At 57.1% G+C, this 15,073-nt stretch overlaps 7 protein-coding genes across 7 annotated transcripts; 1 reads left to right on the top strand and 6 right to left on the bottom strand.

Moving 5' to 3' along the window:
• Nucleotides 1–1,277: 1,277 nt before the first annotated feature.
• LBRM_29_2850 (putative inosine-adenosine-guanosine-nucleoside hydrolase) lies at nucleotides 1,278–2,279 on the top strand (the record flags this gene model as incomplete). Its single annotated transcript, XM_001566577.2, has 1 exon — nucleotides 1,278–2,279. The coding sequence occupies one exon, from the start codon at nucleotides 1,278–1,280 to the stop codon at nucleotides 2,277–2,279; it is 1,002 nt and encodes a 333-aa protein (XP_001566627.2).
• A 2,039-nt stretch (nucleotides 2,280–4,318) lies between these two features.
• Nucleotides 4,319–5,194, bottom strand: LBRM_29_2840 (mitochondrial carrier protein-like protein; the record flags this gene model as incomplete). The annotated part of the gene is made up of 1 exon (XM_001566576.1): nucleotides 4,319–5,194. One exon carries the CDS (start codon nucleotides 5,192–5,194, stop codon nucleotides 4,319–4,321), a length of 876 nt encoding a protein of 291 aa, XP_001566626.1.
• A 585-nt stretch (nucleotides 5,195–5,779) lies between these two features.
• Nucleotides 5,780–6,394, bottom strand: LBRM_29_2830 (conserved hypothetical protein; the record flags this gene model as incomplete). Its single annotated transcript, XM_001566575.1, has 1 exon — nucleotides 5,780–6,394. One exon carries the CDS (start codon nucleotides 6,392–6,394, stop codon nucleotides 5,780–5,782), a length of 615 nt encoding a protein of 204 aa, XP_001566625.1.
• Nucleotides 6,395–7,432: 1,038 nt separating this feature from the next.
• Nucleotides 7,433–9,139, bottom strand: LBRM_29_2820 (conserved hypothetical protein; the record flags this gene model as incomplete). Its single annotated transcript, XM_001566574.1, has 1 exon — nucleotides 7,433–9,139. One exon carries the CDS (start codon nucleotides 9,137–9,139, stop codon nucleotides 7,433–7,435), a length of 1,707 nt encoding a protein of 568 aa, XP_001566624.1.
• An 860-nt stretch (nucleotides 9,140–9,999) lies between these two features.
• LBRM_29_2810 (conserved hypothetical protein) lies at nucleotides 10,000–10,221 on the bottom strand (the record flags this gene model as incomplete). The annotated part of the gene is made up of 1 exon (XM_001566573.2): nucleotides 10,000–10,221. One exon carries the CDS (start codon nucleotides 10,219–10,221, stop codon nucleotides 10,000–10,002), a length of 222 nt encoding a protein of 73 aa, XP_001566623.1.
• A 713-nt stretch (nucleotides 10,222–10,934) lies between these two features.
• Nucleotides 10,935–11,906, bottom strand: LBRM_29_2800 (putative actin-like protein; the record flags this gene model as incomplete). Its single annotated transcript, XM_001566572.1, has 1 exon — nucleotides 10,935–11,906. The coding sequence occupies one exon, from the start codon at nucleotides 11,904–11,906 to the stop codon at nucleotides 10,935–10,937; it is 972 nt and encodes a 323-aa protein (XP_001566622.1).
• A 1,171-nt stretch (nucleotides 11,907–13,077) lies between these two features.
• Nucleotides 13,078–14,178, bottom strand: LBRM_29_2790 (conserved hypothetical protein; the record flags this gene model as incomplete). The annotated part of the gene is made up of 1 exon (XM_001566571.1): nucleotides 13,078–14,178. The coding sequence occupies one exon, from the start codon at nucleotides 14,176–14,178 to the stop codon at nucleotides 13,078–13,080; it is 1,101 nt and encodes a 366-aa protein (XP_001566621.1).
• Nucleotides 14,179–15,073: the final 895 nt, after the last annotated feature.

Here is a 15,073-nt window from a genome sequence, read left to right as displayed (position 1 = left end):
CGTGCAAAGCTGTTTCTTATTCTGAGGGGTAGGGTACGGGGACAGCTTCTCGTTCCGCTTTTCCCCTTACCCGTGGCCGTGCTGAGCATGGTGTCGAATGATTGAAGAAGAGGGGCCGCTCGCTGCCGAGGGTGCTGTGGCTGATTCCGCCACGGTCTACTGCGACCCTATCCGCTCGGTCTTTGGTGCTAGTTGGAGAGTGGCCTCGCAAAGGCTATGTCTGCTGTGCTGGAACCGCTTGCCTGCAGCCAGCTGGTCGAACGTGGAGGAAACTCTTCAGAAGGTCCCTCGTCGATCTTGTGTGTGCCTTTGCCACTCCGCGATAGCGCTTCTCCATGGGCGAAAAATATATACGCCCTGAGTCCTCCCACGATCCCCATCGCAAGCCAGCGTCCGCTTCTTCGCCTGGCACCGAGCGTGGTCTGCCTCCACAAATGTTGCTAAAAACGGTCTTGAGAGGTGTGTTGTGGGCCGGGTCCTCGGGACGGTGGATGCACTTCTCGGGTACCTTTGTGCTCTCCCTCAGCAGCGTGATGATTGCCTCGTCCGCGATATGAGCCTCCAATTGCGTAAAACGCCCGCCTTTTCCTCACTCTTCGAAGGGTATGAGGCCCGACTGGTAGTCGGTGCCAGTGTTGTCGGGCTCTCCGGATGCGAGGTCGTGTGAGTCTGGACCATCGAGGAAAAAATACATGCACAGCTGCTTGTTGGAGCCTCAGGCTGTGGGCACTTAACGGAGCCGGTTCCTTCTCTGCGCCATGAAGGCTGCAGCCGCATGCAGAGTACGTTGGTCTGCCATAGTTTCTGCGTGGCGAGAGAGGAATTGATGGAATGTGACATAACGGATTTGAATGTGTACTTCCTCCCCCCCCCTCGCAGGGGCGGATGCTCTCGCTTACTGACTTGGGACGGAGAGAAGGAAGCAAAGCAGAGGGAGTGAGAGGATGCGTTTCCTTTAGCCTTTTGTGTGTGACAGACGCGCGAGTGCACTCAGGGAGGAATCGATTCTTCTCTCTTCTCCGCCGCTTCCGCGTCTGCGCCCTCATTCCTCCCTCTTCACATATTTCGTCTTCTACTGAAAGGAACACTGTCAAGCAACGTTGCTGCATCTCGCTGTTACGCGACAAGCAGAACCCCAGCGTGTCACCGCTGCAGAGGCAAGCAAAGAACACCCATTGAAGTTGAAGGACTTGCGCGTCTGTGCATATCTTCTGCCGCCTGCCTTAGGGACTTTTTGATTGACACTTTTATAAGCCGCTTTGCTCAAAGGGAAAGCCATGTCGCCAAAGCCCGTTATTATTGACCATGATGGTGGACACGACGACCTGGTTGCGCTAGCACTGCTGCTGGGCAATCCGGAGTCAGTGAAGGTGATTGGCTGTATAGTCACGGACGCCGACTGCATCGTGGACCATGCATTCAGTGTATCGGGTAAGTTGATGGCTATGATGCACGCCACGGAAGCGACAGGGCTTTTCCCTGTTGCGAAGACGTCCTTCAAGGGCGTTAACCCGTTCCCGTCGGAGTGGCGGTGGAGCGCGAAAAACATGGATGACCTTCCATGTGTCAACATTCCCGAGCATGTGACCATCTGGAACAGCGTGCGTGACCAGAATGATGCACTAGTGGGTGAGGAGGTTATGGCTCAGCTGGTAATGTCCTCCCCGGAGAAGGTGATAATCTGCGTGACTGGACCGCTCTCGTGTGTGGCGTGGTGCATCGAGAAGTACGGCGAGGAGTTCTGCAAGAATGTGGAGGAGTGCGTCATCATGGGTGGCGCGGTCGACGTGAAGGGCAACGTCTTCATCGACGGCCGAACGGATGGCAGCGCAGAGTGGAATATCTTTTGGGATCCTGCGGCGGCCAACACGGTGCTCATGTGTCCGCACCTCAAGAAGATCATCTTCTCACTCGACTCAACTAACTCAGTGCCGGTGACGTCGGAGGTGGTGCAGAAGTTCGGTGCACAGAACAAGTACTTGCTGTCTCAGTTTGTGGCCTCTACTTGGGCAAGCTGCACGCACGTCGAACTGTTCAACCCCGGTAATGGGTACTATGCATGGGACGTGCTAACAGCTGCCTACGTCATTGATCGAGGGTTGGCTGAAGTGGAGGCAGTGCCGCTCGAAGTGGTGGTCGAGGCCAACGCGCCAAATGAAGGGCAGATCCGCCGGGCTGCCGATGGCGCTGCACTGAGAAACACGTACCTCGCAAAAAACACAAACGCGGAGTTGTTCTATCGACTGGCTCTGGACAGTGCACGACGCTCCCCAGTATAACCGCCAATGAGTGCGTCATGCACTCTGCCTCCAATGGGCGCTGACTTCATTTAGCAGCTGCTCTCTGTATCGCGTATGACGCCCGTCATCTCACCAGTAGAATGAGGATCAAATCTTCGGTCGGTGGAGAGGCCAGACCGCCTGCAGCTGTTCGTGAGGTATGCCTGTGGAGCTCTGGTGTGCGCGAGGAGGGCTGGGGTGACGCTGTGCCGAATAGGCTTGCTGTCATGATCGCATGATGCACCAGCCTACACTGAATCGTGCTGAGAATACCACTAGTGCACGCGTCCGTCTACTGCTCTGTCTGTGCTGCCTTGAGGTGACTATTAGGGGCCTTCCCACCGGTCTCCGACGCCAGGCCGACGGTGCCCAAAGCCGCAGTACGCGGTGCGACCCGCTGTGGCAAAAGCGTCTTGGCGGCCGCACCCTATCGCGCCATGAGGGCAGAGATGCTGCGCGTACGGGACGACGGGGGGCGCTGCTCGCCGAGCTCCGCACCGGCACCTGCGCGTACCTTGCATTCCTGCAGCGGCAGCCGGCTCGCAGTGGCGACATGGAGTGCAGGTGGTGCGCCGCCAGTCCACGGCGCGCGCGCTGTGGTGCCCCCCAACCCTGCCTGTTTGGCTGCTGTTGTTGCTATGGAACAGGATGAGGGGCGTGAGGAGTGACCCCGCCGCGGCGTTGCGCCAGGTGTGCTACGCGAGATTGGCGGGCCGCTCGAGGCGGGAGGCACTGCTCGTCTCATGCGGTGGCTTTGCACGCCGTGCTGTGATTGCGCACCCCGCCCACGCGCTGCGCGGGCTCTCCCCGCCTGGTGTCTGCGGCTGCCCCCCTCCCTCCCCCGCCCTGCGCCCCGTCCGGGCGACAAGCGGTGGGTTCTTTGTGCGCCGGGCCATGCTTCTCCACGGGTCCCTGCCGCTCAGCTCGCCCACCCCTGCCAAGGGCGTGCGGCCCCTGGAGACGGCGGGGTGCCCCTGCTGCCACAGCCGCATGGCACCGCCGGAAATGGCAGGTGGTGAGGAAGGCGAGCCCGCCAAGAGAGCAACGCCGTCCGGGCGCAGGTCCCAAGATCCAATAGGGCGAGCGCGGTGCGCATGCGCTGCGAAGCACAGCTGGCATGGCGTATGAAATCCAGGCAAGGCATGCAGAGGTCAGCAGAGCACGAGTGATGGACAGGAGGGACGCGCAGAGGTGCGTGCGCGCGAGGCGCCGGGGCGGGAAGCGTGGGGAGAGCGTCCCGCATTGCGTCATCGAGTCCTCCAGGGTCGCCACACCACATGGCGGAGTGCCGTGGCTTGGGGCGACTGAGGGTGGGGTGTGGCATGCAGGCGGGACACGCCGTCCGCGAGGGCCCTGGCCTGAGGCTGGCCAACGTCCTGCCTGAGCGCAGGCGGCATGCACCTAGACCAGGCCCCTGTTACCCGCACGACAGGCCGCCACCGCCCACGAGCAGGCCCCCCGGGGGCGGCCCGCCGGCATCAAGGCGTGCGGCCCAGCCTAGGCCGTCTGGCGCTCATCGCGCGGCACGCAGGCGACAAAGCAGCGGGGAGGGGCCGGGAGAGCCGGTGAGCCGCATGGCCCGATTCACTGGCAGACGGTCTGCCCTGGCGGAGTTGGATGCAGCCGCACTCCTACAAAGGCAGGGGAGCTGCGGCTGTGGGCCCCCATTTGTTTGCGTTGCCCCCCCCCCTCCCCTCCAGGAAGGACACGCGGTTAGATGATGTTACGAGCATGTGCCGAGGCCTCTCTACTGGTGTGCCCCGTGGAAGTAATGGCAGAAGAGGGAATGAGACTTCAAGCGGGAGAAAGGCCGTACGGATAGTGGTAAACGAAAAAAACACGATTGTGGGTGACACCTGAGCAATGAAAACTGTGTTCATGCGGACACTTCGTGTCTGCAATTCCTTGTCTTTACCAAAGCCTGAGGGGCCCAGCTCTGCTAGCCGTCGTACACGCGCCGCGTGGAGAAGCGGGTGACTGACGCCCGAAGGCATACCATCGCCGCTGCCTCTACACTCTCATACTCTCAAACGCGCCCCTTACAAGATACGCTTCTCGAATACGAGCACGTTCTTTACTGTTTCGTACGACACCATCATAATGGCACCAGAAGGAGCTGTGTAGAGGATGCGTGGCAGGACGCCAGAGAAGACGCCACGCATTCCGTGACGCTTGATCAACTGACTCAAAGTGTGCCGGAAGCCGAGTCCGTGTCCGAGCTGGAGATGTGTCTTGACAGTATCAAGGGGAAAGGAGGCAACAGCAGCGCACGCGCCTGCTACAAACCCGGCGGCCATGTAGTCTACCGTCATCTCGTCTTCGCGATGACGCACGCTGCCATGCCCGCGAGACGCAAGGAAGCCCTCATAAGCGAGCCAGTAGGCCGAGAAGTGGGGAATATTCATTACCACAGTCGTTGGCAAAGAAGTGAAAAGGGCCCCGACACCTTCGCTTCTGACAATCCGCCTAGCGCACTCGACGGAGCTCGTGAAGCAGCGATGTCTGTCCATCTGCATGCGCTGCTTGATGACGTCAAACGGCGTAGACACCGTGTCGTGGGCAGCCGTGGCGAACGACGCCGCTGCGGCGATGCCCACATTGGTGTCGTCGCCAAAGAGACGTTTGAGCGCCTCGTACACGCTGAAGTACGCACCATGCGCTGGAATCGCTGAGACGAGAACCGGCACGCATCCGCGATAGAGATGCGTTAGCCGCTCGTGGCTCCACAAGTGTCTCACCACGTGTCGTATACTTCGCGCATGCCCGCCCTGAATGCGTGTCTTGATGGTGTCGCAGGGAAACATCACAAAGTGCTCCGCAAAGCCAGCAAAGCCACCCGCTGCCAGCTCTTCCATTGAAAACTGGAGCGCCCCATGCTGAGCCGCGGAGGTGGTGGGTGAAGTGGTGTCGGACATGCACCTCACCGTGTGCAATTACGCTGTCACGCAGGACCTCCAAAAAGAAATTTAAAGATGCAACACGATGTACGGCCCCCAGACGTACTGGTGAAAACCTCGTTGGGGGTGGGGGAGCAGAGAGAGGGGGGGCTCAACCCAGCGTGCGGGTGGTTATGTGGGTGGTCGGCTAAGTGCCGTGGCTAGTAGAGGACTAAAATGATGGAAAAAACATCAGAGCAGCGGTGGAGATCGGGGGAGAAGAGAGAACCAAGCAGGTGCAGTAAGAGGAGATGCGAATACGTTTATACATGTGCTCACCTAAGCCTCGAGAAGCTCTGAATAGAGAAGATGCGTCTGGCGGACGTTCAGAATATAGAGGAGAAAACGTCCATGTGTTGTCCTTGTCGTTTTGTCCATACGTGCCGTGATATCTGTAGGAGAGGGAAGATGGAAGCGCCCACACACAGACATGCCTAAACGCGCACACTCTGCTGTAAAACGGATAAACAGCAGCACAGCCTCGTGCAGCAGTCTTGCCGCGCCACAGTGAAGAAGCCCCCCAAAGCGCACGACTTCAAACTTGGTGGTTGGCACTGTCGGAGTCTATGAAGACGACGTCACACGGGCGTGCTCGACCCACATCTCCGCGAAAAGAGAGACCAGCTTGCGCGACGGTATGAAGCCAGAAACACGTGAGCCGTCACGCGTGTTGGACGTGAGATGGAGACCGACAATGTGTTCACCAAAGACGTCCACAACAGGTGCGCCGCTCGACCCAGTCGTACTCACAGTGCCGCGCGCCACGCATTTATCGGCTTCGCTCTCAATCACGACGCCTGGCGACACAATCGCGTCGTGTGGCGGCCTAGGGGACAACCATACAGTCGCCACCTGCGCCCCTACGGAGGGAAGATACCCTCGCAGTGCGGTGTGCGTTGTCACCTCCTCGCAGAGCCAGAACACCACAACGTCATATGCGCTATCTTTTGACGCGTAGTTGACTGCCGCCCAGTGTCCTGGCCGTGTCAGCACGCTGAAGTCGCCGACATCGTCGCGGACTGCATTGTAGTGATGACCCGCAGTCATCACAATGGACGGGGCAATGGCGACGCAGCTGCCAAGAAACGTGTCTTTCCAGTAAAGGGCACATATTGCGCGAGTGAGGAACGGCGATGGTTGCACAATGGAAGGCACTGCAGCTAATCCATGTGGCTTCATTGGATCCTTTTTCTCGTCAGTCTAAAGGCTCAAGTTAAGCACAGCGAGGAAACTCGCAGCGGCTCCCCATATTGGTGATGATGATAGCAATGATTCTTTGCTCTCGACGAAAGCCGGCGGCTGTGAAAAGGGGGAATGAAAAGTGCGACACTCGCACAGAAGCTAAACGAGACGGCGGATTTCTACGGAGTGTTTGACATGTTCACGTTAAGCTGCGTATGCATCCGTGCGTATCTTCTGCTGCATGACGAGTGTGCACCGATATAGAGCATTGAGTACGTCAAGTTCCAAAGCAAAGTCGCAGAATTTGCTTAGTTGTTCGTTGTGGCTCCTCCGCTGTCACAGTGGCGTCTTTTACAGTTGAGGGTTGAAGGACATCGAGACGATGAGTTTCGCCCAAGGAATGCCTCTGTCGGTGGCAAGGTGGCTGCAGAGCTCTACAGCGACAACAACAGCAAGGAGCAAAGGCTCTAAATCACAGTCAGTTTCAGAGAAAACAACCTGTCAGTGTGCACTCTAACGACTATGCAAGAGGAACACATCCGTTTGGGGGGGTGGGAAGGGGAGGGGGGCAGCGCAGCAGTGCACAAAATGCAAGCACCAGTGGTAGCATACACACCTCTCCACCTACAGCACATCCGAAGAGAGCAGCAGACGTAGGCGTGGGTGTGTCAGTTTGTCTGTGTCCGCGGGTGCCTGTCCCTCTCTCTCCCTCTCTCCAAGAGCAGGCCGCAGTTTGCACATCTATGTGTCTGAGTAGGTGTCCGCTAGGAGGAGGGCGTGGGGAGGGGACGGAATCAGGTCCTCGAGGTGGGGAGTGCAATGAAAGGAGGAACGAGCCTCCAGCAATGCCACATACCCCGAGAAGAGCGAACGAGATGCAGCTGAAAGGGACGAAGGAGGAAAGAAACTCAAGAAGACTTTAGGAGGCGTTTGCTGTACATGCGACCCCTTCAGCGAAGGGCACAGAGCAAGATGGAAAAGAAAAGCACTAAACATAAATGAAGAAACACAAAAGGAATCCCACATCTCGCGGCATTACCGACGCTTCAGCTTCGCGTCCTTTGCCCAGTCCTTCATCAACGCGAGCATGCTCGAAAACTGCTGCACCGTAGGCTGGTCATCGACGTGCCGCTGCAAACTTGCGTCAATGAGCTTCATCACGTCGAACAGGGAGTCGGCCGGCTCCTCATTGGCGAAGACCTGCTGAAATACACCGATGCATGCCCCCTTTTTGCCCTCCACATACTCGGGCTCGTTGTCAAGTCGCTCCAACACATCAAACGCCTTGGCTGCATAGTAAAAGGCGCTGGTGCGGTAGCAGTCATTTGCGAGGAGTCGCAAGATACCAATAGACTCGCCCATCTCCTTTTTAAGGTAGATATCCCAGGCCATCTTGGGGTGCTTATTGTTGATGTGTGACCGTACAAGCCAGCTCGTGTAGCTGAACTCCGACTTGATCTTTTCCGAGCTGACCGCGAGCAGGCTCTGCTCCGCCTCTGCATACTCGCCAGTCCCAGCGCACGCGATGCCGTAGAGGTAAAGAAAGGTGTCGTCTTTGCTGAAGTACGGCTTAATCGAACGCAAGTAGATGAGCACGTTGGGAAAGTCGCGCAGTAGAAAGAAATAGGACGCCATGCACTGTCGCCCAGGGATCGTGTCGCGGTCACTCGCCGAGGAGCCCACGTAGTTGAAGATTTCTTTGCACACCTTGAGGTGCTCCTGTGACTCCATATTTTGACCCATGTACGCGTTGACAACAGCCTTCAAGATGTACTCCTGCGTTGTGAGTGGATCTACGTCGGCCATCAGCTCATAGGCTTCGTTGATACACTCATGGCGCAGGTGGTAGATGACCAGGTTCAACCTCGCCTCTGGAATCCCGACATCCAGGAGGGACGGCAGGACCTGCAGGGCGCCCTCACCGTTGTTGAACACGACCAGGTTGTGCTTCACAATGTCAGTCTCAACGTAGTAAGTGGTGCGCTGAAGGTCAATCAGCAGCTTCAGCTCGCTCTTCGCCGCTCTGTTGTTGAACAAGCGATAGTGATTCGCAGCTTTAAGATTGATGGCCACCGCGCTGCTAGTGTAGGTCTGCAAGTACACGTTCAGTACGCTGACGCTCACCTCGTAGTAGTCTAGCTTGAAGTAGCACATCGCCACGTATACGTTGAGTGCCTTGTACTCCCTCATTTGAGCAAGAATGGGCTTGTAGGCTTCGATGGCCTCTGTGTAGTGGTTGCGAATGTACTGCGCCGCAGCCAGTGAAAGCTGATCCTCGACCGTATCCTGCAGCTTGCCGTGATAGACCATGAGTTTCTCCTCGTTGTGCATCTTCTGCGCAATGTGCAGCATTAGTCGCGTCTGAAGAGGGCACGTCGGGCCACGTAACGCGCATTCCTCCGCTTCCTTAAACGAACCGTTCATGTAGTAGCAACAGCCCAGATATGTGTGGTTGATCGGCGCAGAGTCCTCCAGTGCAAGAATTTCCTTGTACACATCAATAGCCTTCTCTATGTCATTCGCGTGGAAAGCACTATAGGCGAGCCATTCGTTAATCGCGAAATCGCCGAGGCTCTGCCCGCTTGTCTTGTAAAACTCTAAGATGGTGGTTGCTTTCGAAAAGTCGCGTGCCTGCAGTGCGTCTTCGATTTGTTCCTGAGGTGTCTGCTTGGGTGGTGGCGCCATCCGGGTACTTGAAGCGTTGCCGCCCTTGCGAACAACGCGGCCGCTTGTGGTAATCATCGCGGTCAGATTTCTTTTGTATCCACGTTGATCCTACAGGCCTCCCCAGGCAATCGATGGCACCGACGACTGCTGCGAAAGCGGCAGTGATATTTGGTAGAGCGCCTGCTTGGTTGTTTGTCACTCGTATATTGACACGGGTGCGCGTCGTTCTTCCTCTGCGTTTCTGTGTAAACAAGGGAGCGGCGTGTAGGTGCGCAGCGATGCCACGTCGAGCACGTGTGAACGTGATGTGCAAAATGCCCAAGAAGAGAGAAGGCATAGCGCAGGTCGAGCCCCAGGAGGAGGAAAGGAGGGTAACGGAAGAGATCACATGAGAAATGGAAAGCAAAAGGCTCGCAAACCCCGCATGCAAAACAGGCATGCGACTGCTCGTCACTATGACGCTTCTCCGCTTTCTTCGCCACATCAGGAACAGTGTGAGGCGTTTTGTGGCAAAATTAACAACAACAACGAGCAACGCACGACTGCTGTAGGTCACAAGACGACCGCCGTTCTGGCAGGCGAACCAGATTAACCCCGAGGGTTCGCGCAGAGCGGCGGGCAGTGCCGTTCTCACAAAGTCGGTACGCCGCGCGCCCTCGCACCGAAGCTGTGCTCTTCGCTGAAATCTCCACAATTGTACCTTTTCTGCTGGCGTAGTTGCACATGGTTTCTGCAGAGCTAAAAGCCTGGAGGCGGCGCAAGGCTCAACAGTACGCCCTGCAGCTCGCACATACACACCTGAATCCACCGCGTACAGGACCCTCAGCTGCGTGGCTGCCGCTATGCTGTGACTCGCATCGAAGCGCAGTCGCCCACCGGTGGAAAGTGAAACGAACGGAGCCACCGGTCAAGGCACTAGCATGTGTGTGTGTGACTCAGGGCACATCTTTCCGGCTAGCAATGCAGTCGCAGATTCGACTCTCACTGTAGCCCTGCATTTGTCCGACACACACGTAGATGACAAACGGGAAAAGCAGAAGCCCGCAGTAGCGTCCAATGATTTCGTAGTCGCACAGATTTCGCAGCTGCATCCGAGCCCGAGTGAGCTCAAGGCGTGCCCTTGCACGATGTTGAAAGACCTTGAGTACTTTCCTCATCTCTACACATTGCTCAGCAGATGGCTGTTGGATGCCGACAATCCCCTCGTGAAGGGCGGCGCCTCTTGTAGACTCACTAACCACCATACCAGACGGGAACCACGAGCACAGTGAAGGAGAGAAAGGGCAAGGGGGCAGAGGAGAAGAACAGTGGTTGAAAAGCGAGGCACTGTCCGACAGAGGAGTGCCATCTGCACGTGACGCATAGTCGGACCGAGGCAAGAGGAATGTGCCAAAGAGCGTGGAAAGTGCCGCTGATAGCACATCTTTGCCTGACCTCCTCACGAGCACGCCGTCTCAGCTACCCCACACACGTCCCTCCTCCTCACCTGGCAGAGGCTCGGCGCGCACTCAATACTGCCAACGATCTCTCGGGCGCATCCGGCGCGAAGGGCGGGGTACGCCCCTACCAAAATTAAAAAAAGTGCGGGTGAGCTGCACCGAAGAAGCAGAAGGGAGTCGGTGTGCTCACACAGAGGAGAGTTCCTCGCAGGAGCGGTAGTATTACTTGTGAATTCTGCGTTCATTGACAGAGAAGCAGGCAGGCTGCCGTACTGGCTACCCAGCAGCAGAGATGTATGTGTGGGTGTATGCGTGCGCGTGCTCGCTGCATCTCCTGAAAGGGTCGCACAAGAGGGGATACAACGAAGGACAAACAGCTCCTGTGCCGAAATTGTTCGTTGCATACGTGAAAATGTGCACTACCCACGCTGTCACCTGGCGTCCACGACCTGCATGTGGAGACAGCCGTCAGGGCCGTACTCCTCGTAGTCGGCCACGCCAATACACATGCTCTTGAAGACGTTGAGCTGCGATAGGATGATGCCGCCGCTGACTGGGGCATGCGTGACGTCCTTCAAGTGAAGCTGCTTTGCCGAGTGGCGGCAAAGTGGATGGGCCATTGCTCTCGTGAGCGCCTCGTCCACCCCACTGATCAGTGAGCCACCGCCCAGCTGCACCCACGAGGTGGAGTCGGAGAAACGAATCGAGTGCTTCTGGTAAACCATGCGCAAAGTTTCTGGAACGGAGGACGTGGTGGAGTAAAGAAGCGCCTTGGTGACTCTGTGAAGCTCATTCCTCTTCAGATCATCGTGCGGGAACACCGACCCGTCCGGCAGCGTCAGCTCCGGTACCATCTCGTCGCGCTCCGTCAATGAGCAGCAGTGCGTCTTGACGAGTCGAAGTGTCTCCTCCGTCGCGCTGCCGTGCAGCAGCCTGTGCAGCTCGTCGTCGAGGCTCCGAGTGCCGACAGAAGAAAGTCTCGTCGATATGGCCGTTTGCACGGCGCCCTTATGTACTGAAGTGAGCTGAACCCCGGCGTAGCCAAGGTCCACCACTACCCCGGAGGTTTCGCCAGCTGCGTAGAGCCCTGTGCAGGCGGTGTAGTGAAGACAAACCTTCTTGCATCCAAATTGCTCGAAACACGCGTATAGCAGCGTCGCCTTCGATTTCTGCGAGTGGTGGGTATCCAGCAACAGTATGAGCGTCAGGTCTTCGTCACTGCGCAATTCTCCGGAGAGCAGCTGAGGTACGCACTGTCGAAACCGCTCCTCATCGGTCACATAGGCATTGCACTCACTCCGGCGCTCTTTGATGAGCACTTGCACGGCCTTCCGGTTCCGCTTTGAGAGCCCGGCGTACTTGAGGGTGTGATGCCCACAATCCACAATGTATGTGGCCTCCATCTTCACCAGTTCCAGCAGACAGAACACCGCCCTTTAAGACGATACTTTTTGCAGTGAGAAATCAGCAAGCAAGGGAAAGGTCGGGGGTGGGAGAGCCCTCTGACGGTGCTGGAGAGCTAGGGTCTGTAAGGTGCCCAGATGCAACCAGCACCACTTGCACTCATCCGCCTGCCTCCTCTGTCTGTGTGTTTCTGGAGATGCTTGCACTGGTGCGTCACTGTCTGTGGCACTACGCGGTTCACAGGAGGGGGCTGATCTGGTAATTGGGCAACAACATCAACACACTATGAGGTGCAGAAGTGGAAGAGATCAGAGGGAAAAAGAGAGGGGCATTGTTGGCAGCGAGTACAGCGACAGCCATTTTGACGAGCGTGGCATGGTGCCTCAAAAGTACCGTCTTGCCATACGCGGGCGTGGCCGTGAAAACACACACACACACAAAGAGCGACAGCAACAGGGCTGACGAGCCTCAAAGAGACCGGCCTCACGAATGCAGAGTACAGACGACCTTCTCAAAGCCTTGACCTCACGACACCGACTCACAAGCTGAGGGCGTGTGAAGCACGGTGAGAACAGTATGGCGCTTAGTCATTGTTGTGTTGCTATCGTTCCTCCACCACCTGCTGAACTGCGTGCTTTGAAGCAGTGAATGAAGCATGCATGTGTACCTGCGCGTGCGCTTGGGTGTTTTCTTTGCTTCCGCCCCCTAACAGAGAGAGAAAGGATGACATAGGGATGGAAAGTAAAGCAGAGGTCTGCATACGTGCCTACGCTGGGTTACACGCACAAAGGTACAGCGTACGCCAAGAGCGGGATTGCGCGTCAAACCCCACCCATCTCCCCACAAGAGAAGCCAAGCGGAAAGGAACAACAGCAAGTGAGGGGGGGGGGGAAAGAGTACAGCCCCAAAAGAACGCTAACCCTGACCGCACAGCGCACACGCACAGAGACGCACAAATGCAACCGACACGGCACGTCGCCCTTTTTTTAGTAATGGACGCGCCCATGTAGGAGCGGGGCGATATCAAATAGACGGCAGGCACTGCTGCTGCTGCTGCTGCTGCCGTGCGTGGTCCTTGTCGACCTCATCCTTGCGCGGTGCTGTGGTTGCTTTTGCCTCCAGCACTGATGGCATATCGGGCGCAGCAGCAGCGGCAGCAGTGCCTGCCGTCTAGACGTCTACAGTAGTCTGGCGGATACCCTCAATAATATATTTGAGTCGGAGAATGTACTCCTTCGTAGTTGGCACGCGCCCCTCTCGGAGAAAGGAGCGGTCTACAGCGTTCATGGCATCCTGCATGATAGAGCGGTACTGCTGAACGGAAAGTAGATCCGTGATGCAGTACGGAGCGACCGGGGCGAGAGCTAGTGATGTACTGAATGGTGTGACAGCGCTCGAGAGGAACGGAGAAGCCATCTTTTCACCAGATTTCCCATTGCCCTCCTCTCCGTCGCCGCCGCCGCCATGAGCATCCAGCTGCTGGTGTTCCACTGCCGGCCCACTGCTCGCAGGAACGTCTTCTGGGTACAGGTAGGTGCTGTCCCAGTCCATTTTGGGCGTGCGCCACGGATATACGTGATCCACCGAGTACGTCTTCTCAGTGTAGGCCGGGTACCTCTCCGAGTATTTTTCGCAGTTGTCGAGAATCATACGTGCCCCCTTTGTCATTGCATAGTTGATAACGCTGTGGGGGATGGAACCGCAGGGGTCGCTCTGGGTAACGTAGATCAGCTGCGTGCCGCTCTCGCCCGGTATGGGGCGAATGTAGAAGCCAGTCAAGATGGAGCGAGCTCTGACAAAGCCTTTCTTCACAGGGCAGTCGGGGTGCGGCTCGGAGTGGTTGAAGATCATATACTCGCCGTTTGTGAACTCCATCCATGAGCGCATGTTGCAAAAGTCTCGGTTGCTCAGTGGCCAGGGAAACTTCGCAGCGTAGTAGCCAATGTCGTTATGCTTATCTAACTGAACAATGTTGTATCCGTCCAGCATGTTGGTGTCCCACGTTGTGCGGTACTGGGCGTCGTGCAGTTGGTTGTACAACACCAGCGGCGGCACCTTCTTCATGATTCGTGTCGCCCTAATTATATTGAGATGGGTGGAGGCGTCCTCAGGCGGCTTAGACTCCACTGTGAGTTGGCTGTCAGAGTAATGTGTTTTCCACGAAGCATCGCGCGACAACGCGAGTTTGCGGACCTTACGGAAATGGGGAAGCGTCATGAGAACATAGCGGGTGCCCTTGCACTCCGCATAACGTTCTTCACTCCTCTCCATCGTCTCAGTGGCAGCAGACGCCCTTGCAGGGACAGCCCGCTTCGGCTCTAGTTGAAAACGCTCCTCTCCTTCAAAGCGCGGCAGCTGCACAAACAACACACACTCGCATGAGAAGACAACAGTAACTCGAAGGGCCCCGTAGGCCGCGTGAGTGAACAAATGAGAAAGCGCGACGTCAAGGGTGTGTGAGTATGTGTGTGGGTAGATGAAGGCCTGGTAGCGCAGCAAAGAACTAATAAGCGGGGGGAGGCGGCCAAAGAGCCAGTTTGTTGTCAGTAGTGCAGAGTTGCGTAGAGAGTACCTTTTGTTCGTGCATACTTCCACATCTCTCCGGGACGCAGGGTTACGTAGTTGGCACACCGCGCCAAACAGAGCGCAACGCTACAGAAAAAAACAAGACACGAAATAGGTCTCGCTCCAAGATATTCACTGAGTGCATGAAATCGTCACTTCCCCAGAATGTCCGCCCGGGCAGTGCGTTCTTCTCTGCCTTTTCCTCCTATAAGGATCTCCTAATGGAGAGCGCAGCCTCACATACAAAGTATCAGCAGGGATCTACACTTCATTGCAGGCCTCTCTCAGCCTCATCGCCGACAAGCCCCATCCTCTTACCTGCATGCACCCGTACAAACAGGGCCAGAGCTGCAGCAGTGCAAAACGTCAGAAAAGCAATGCCAAAACAAAGACCTCCTAATCCCCTGTCCTTCCTGGGGGGGGGGGGGGGGCAACGCAAACAAATGGGGGCCCACAGCCGCAGCTCCCCTGCCTTTGTAGGAGTGCGGCTGCATCCAACTCCGCCAGGGCAGACCGTCTGCCAGTGAATCGGGCCATGCGGCTCACCGGCTCTCCCGGCCCCTCCCCGCTGCTTTGTCGCCTGCGAGCCGCGCGATGAGCG

The sequence above is a fragment of the Leishmania braziliensis genome, chromosome 29 (assembly GCF_000002845.2).
Source record: "Leishmania braziliensis MHOM/BR/75/M2904 complete genome, chromosome 29".
Taxonomy (NCBI): Eukaryota; Euglenozoa; class Kinetoplastea; order Trypanosomatida; family Trypanosomatidae; genus Leishmania; species Leishmania braziliensis.
Note: the sequence above shows the minus strand (reverse complement) of the source record. Positions and strands in the feature narration are given on the sequence as shown.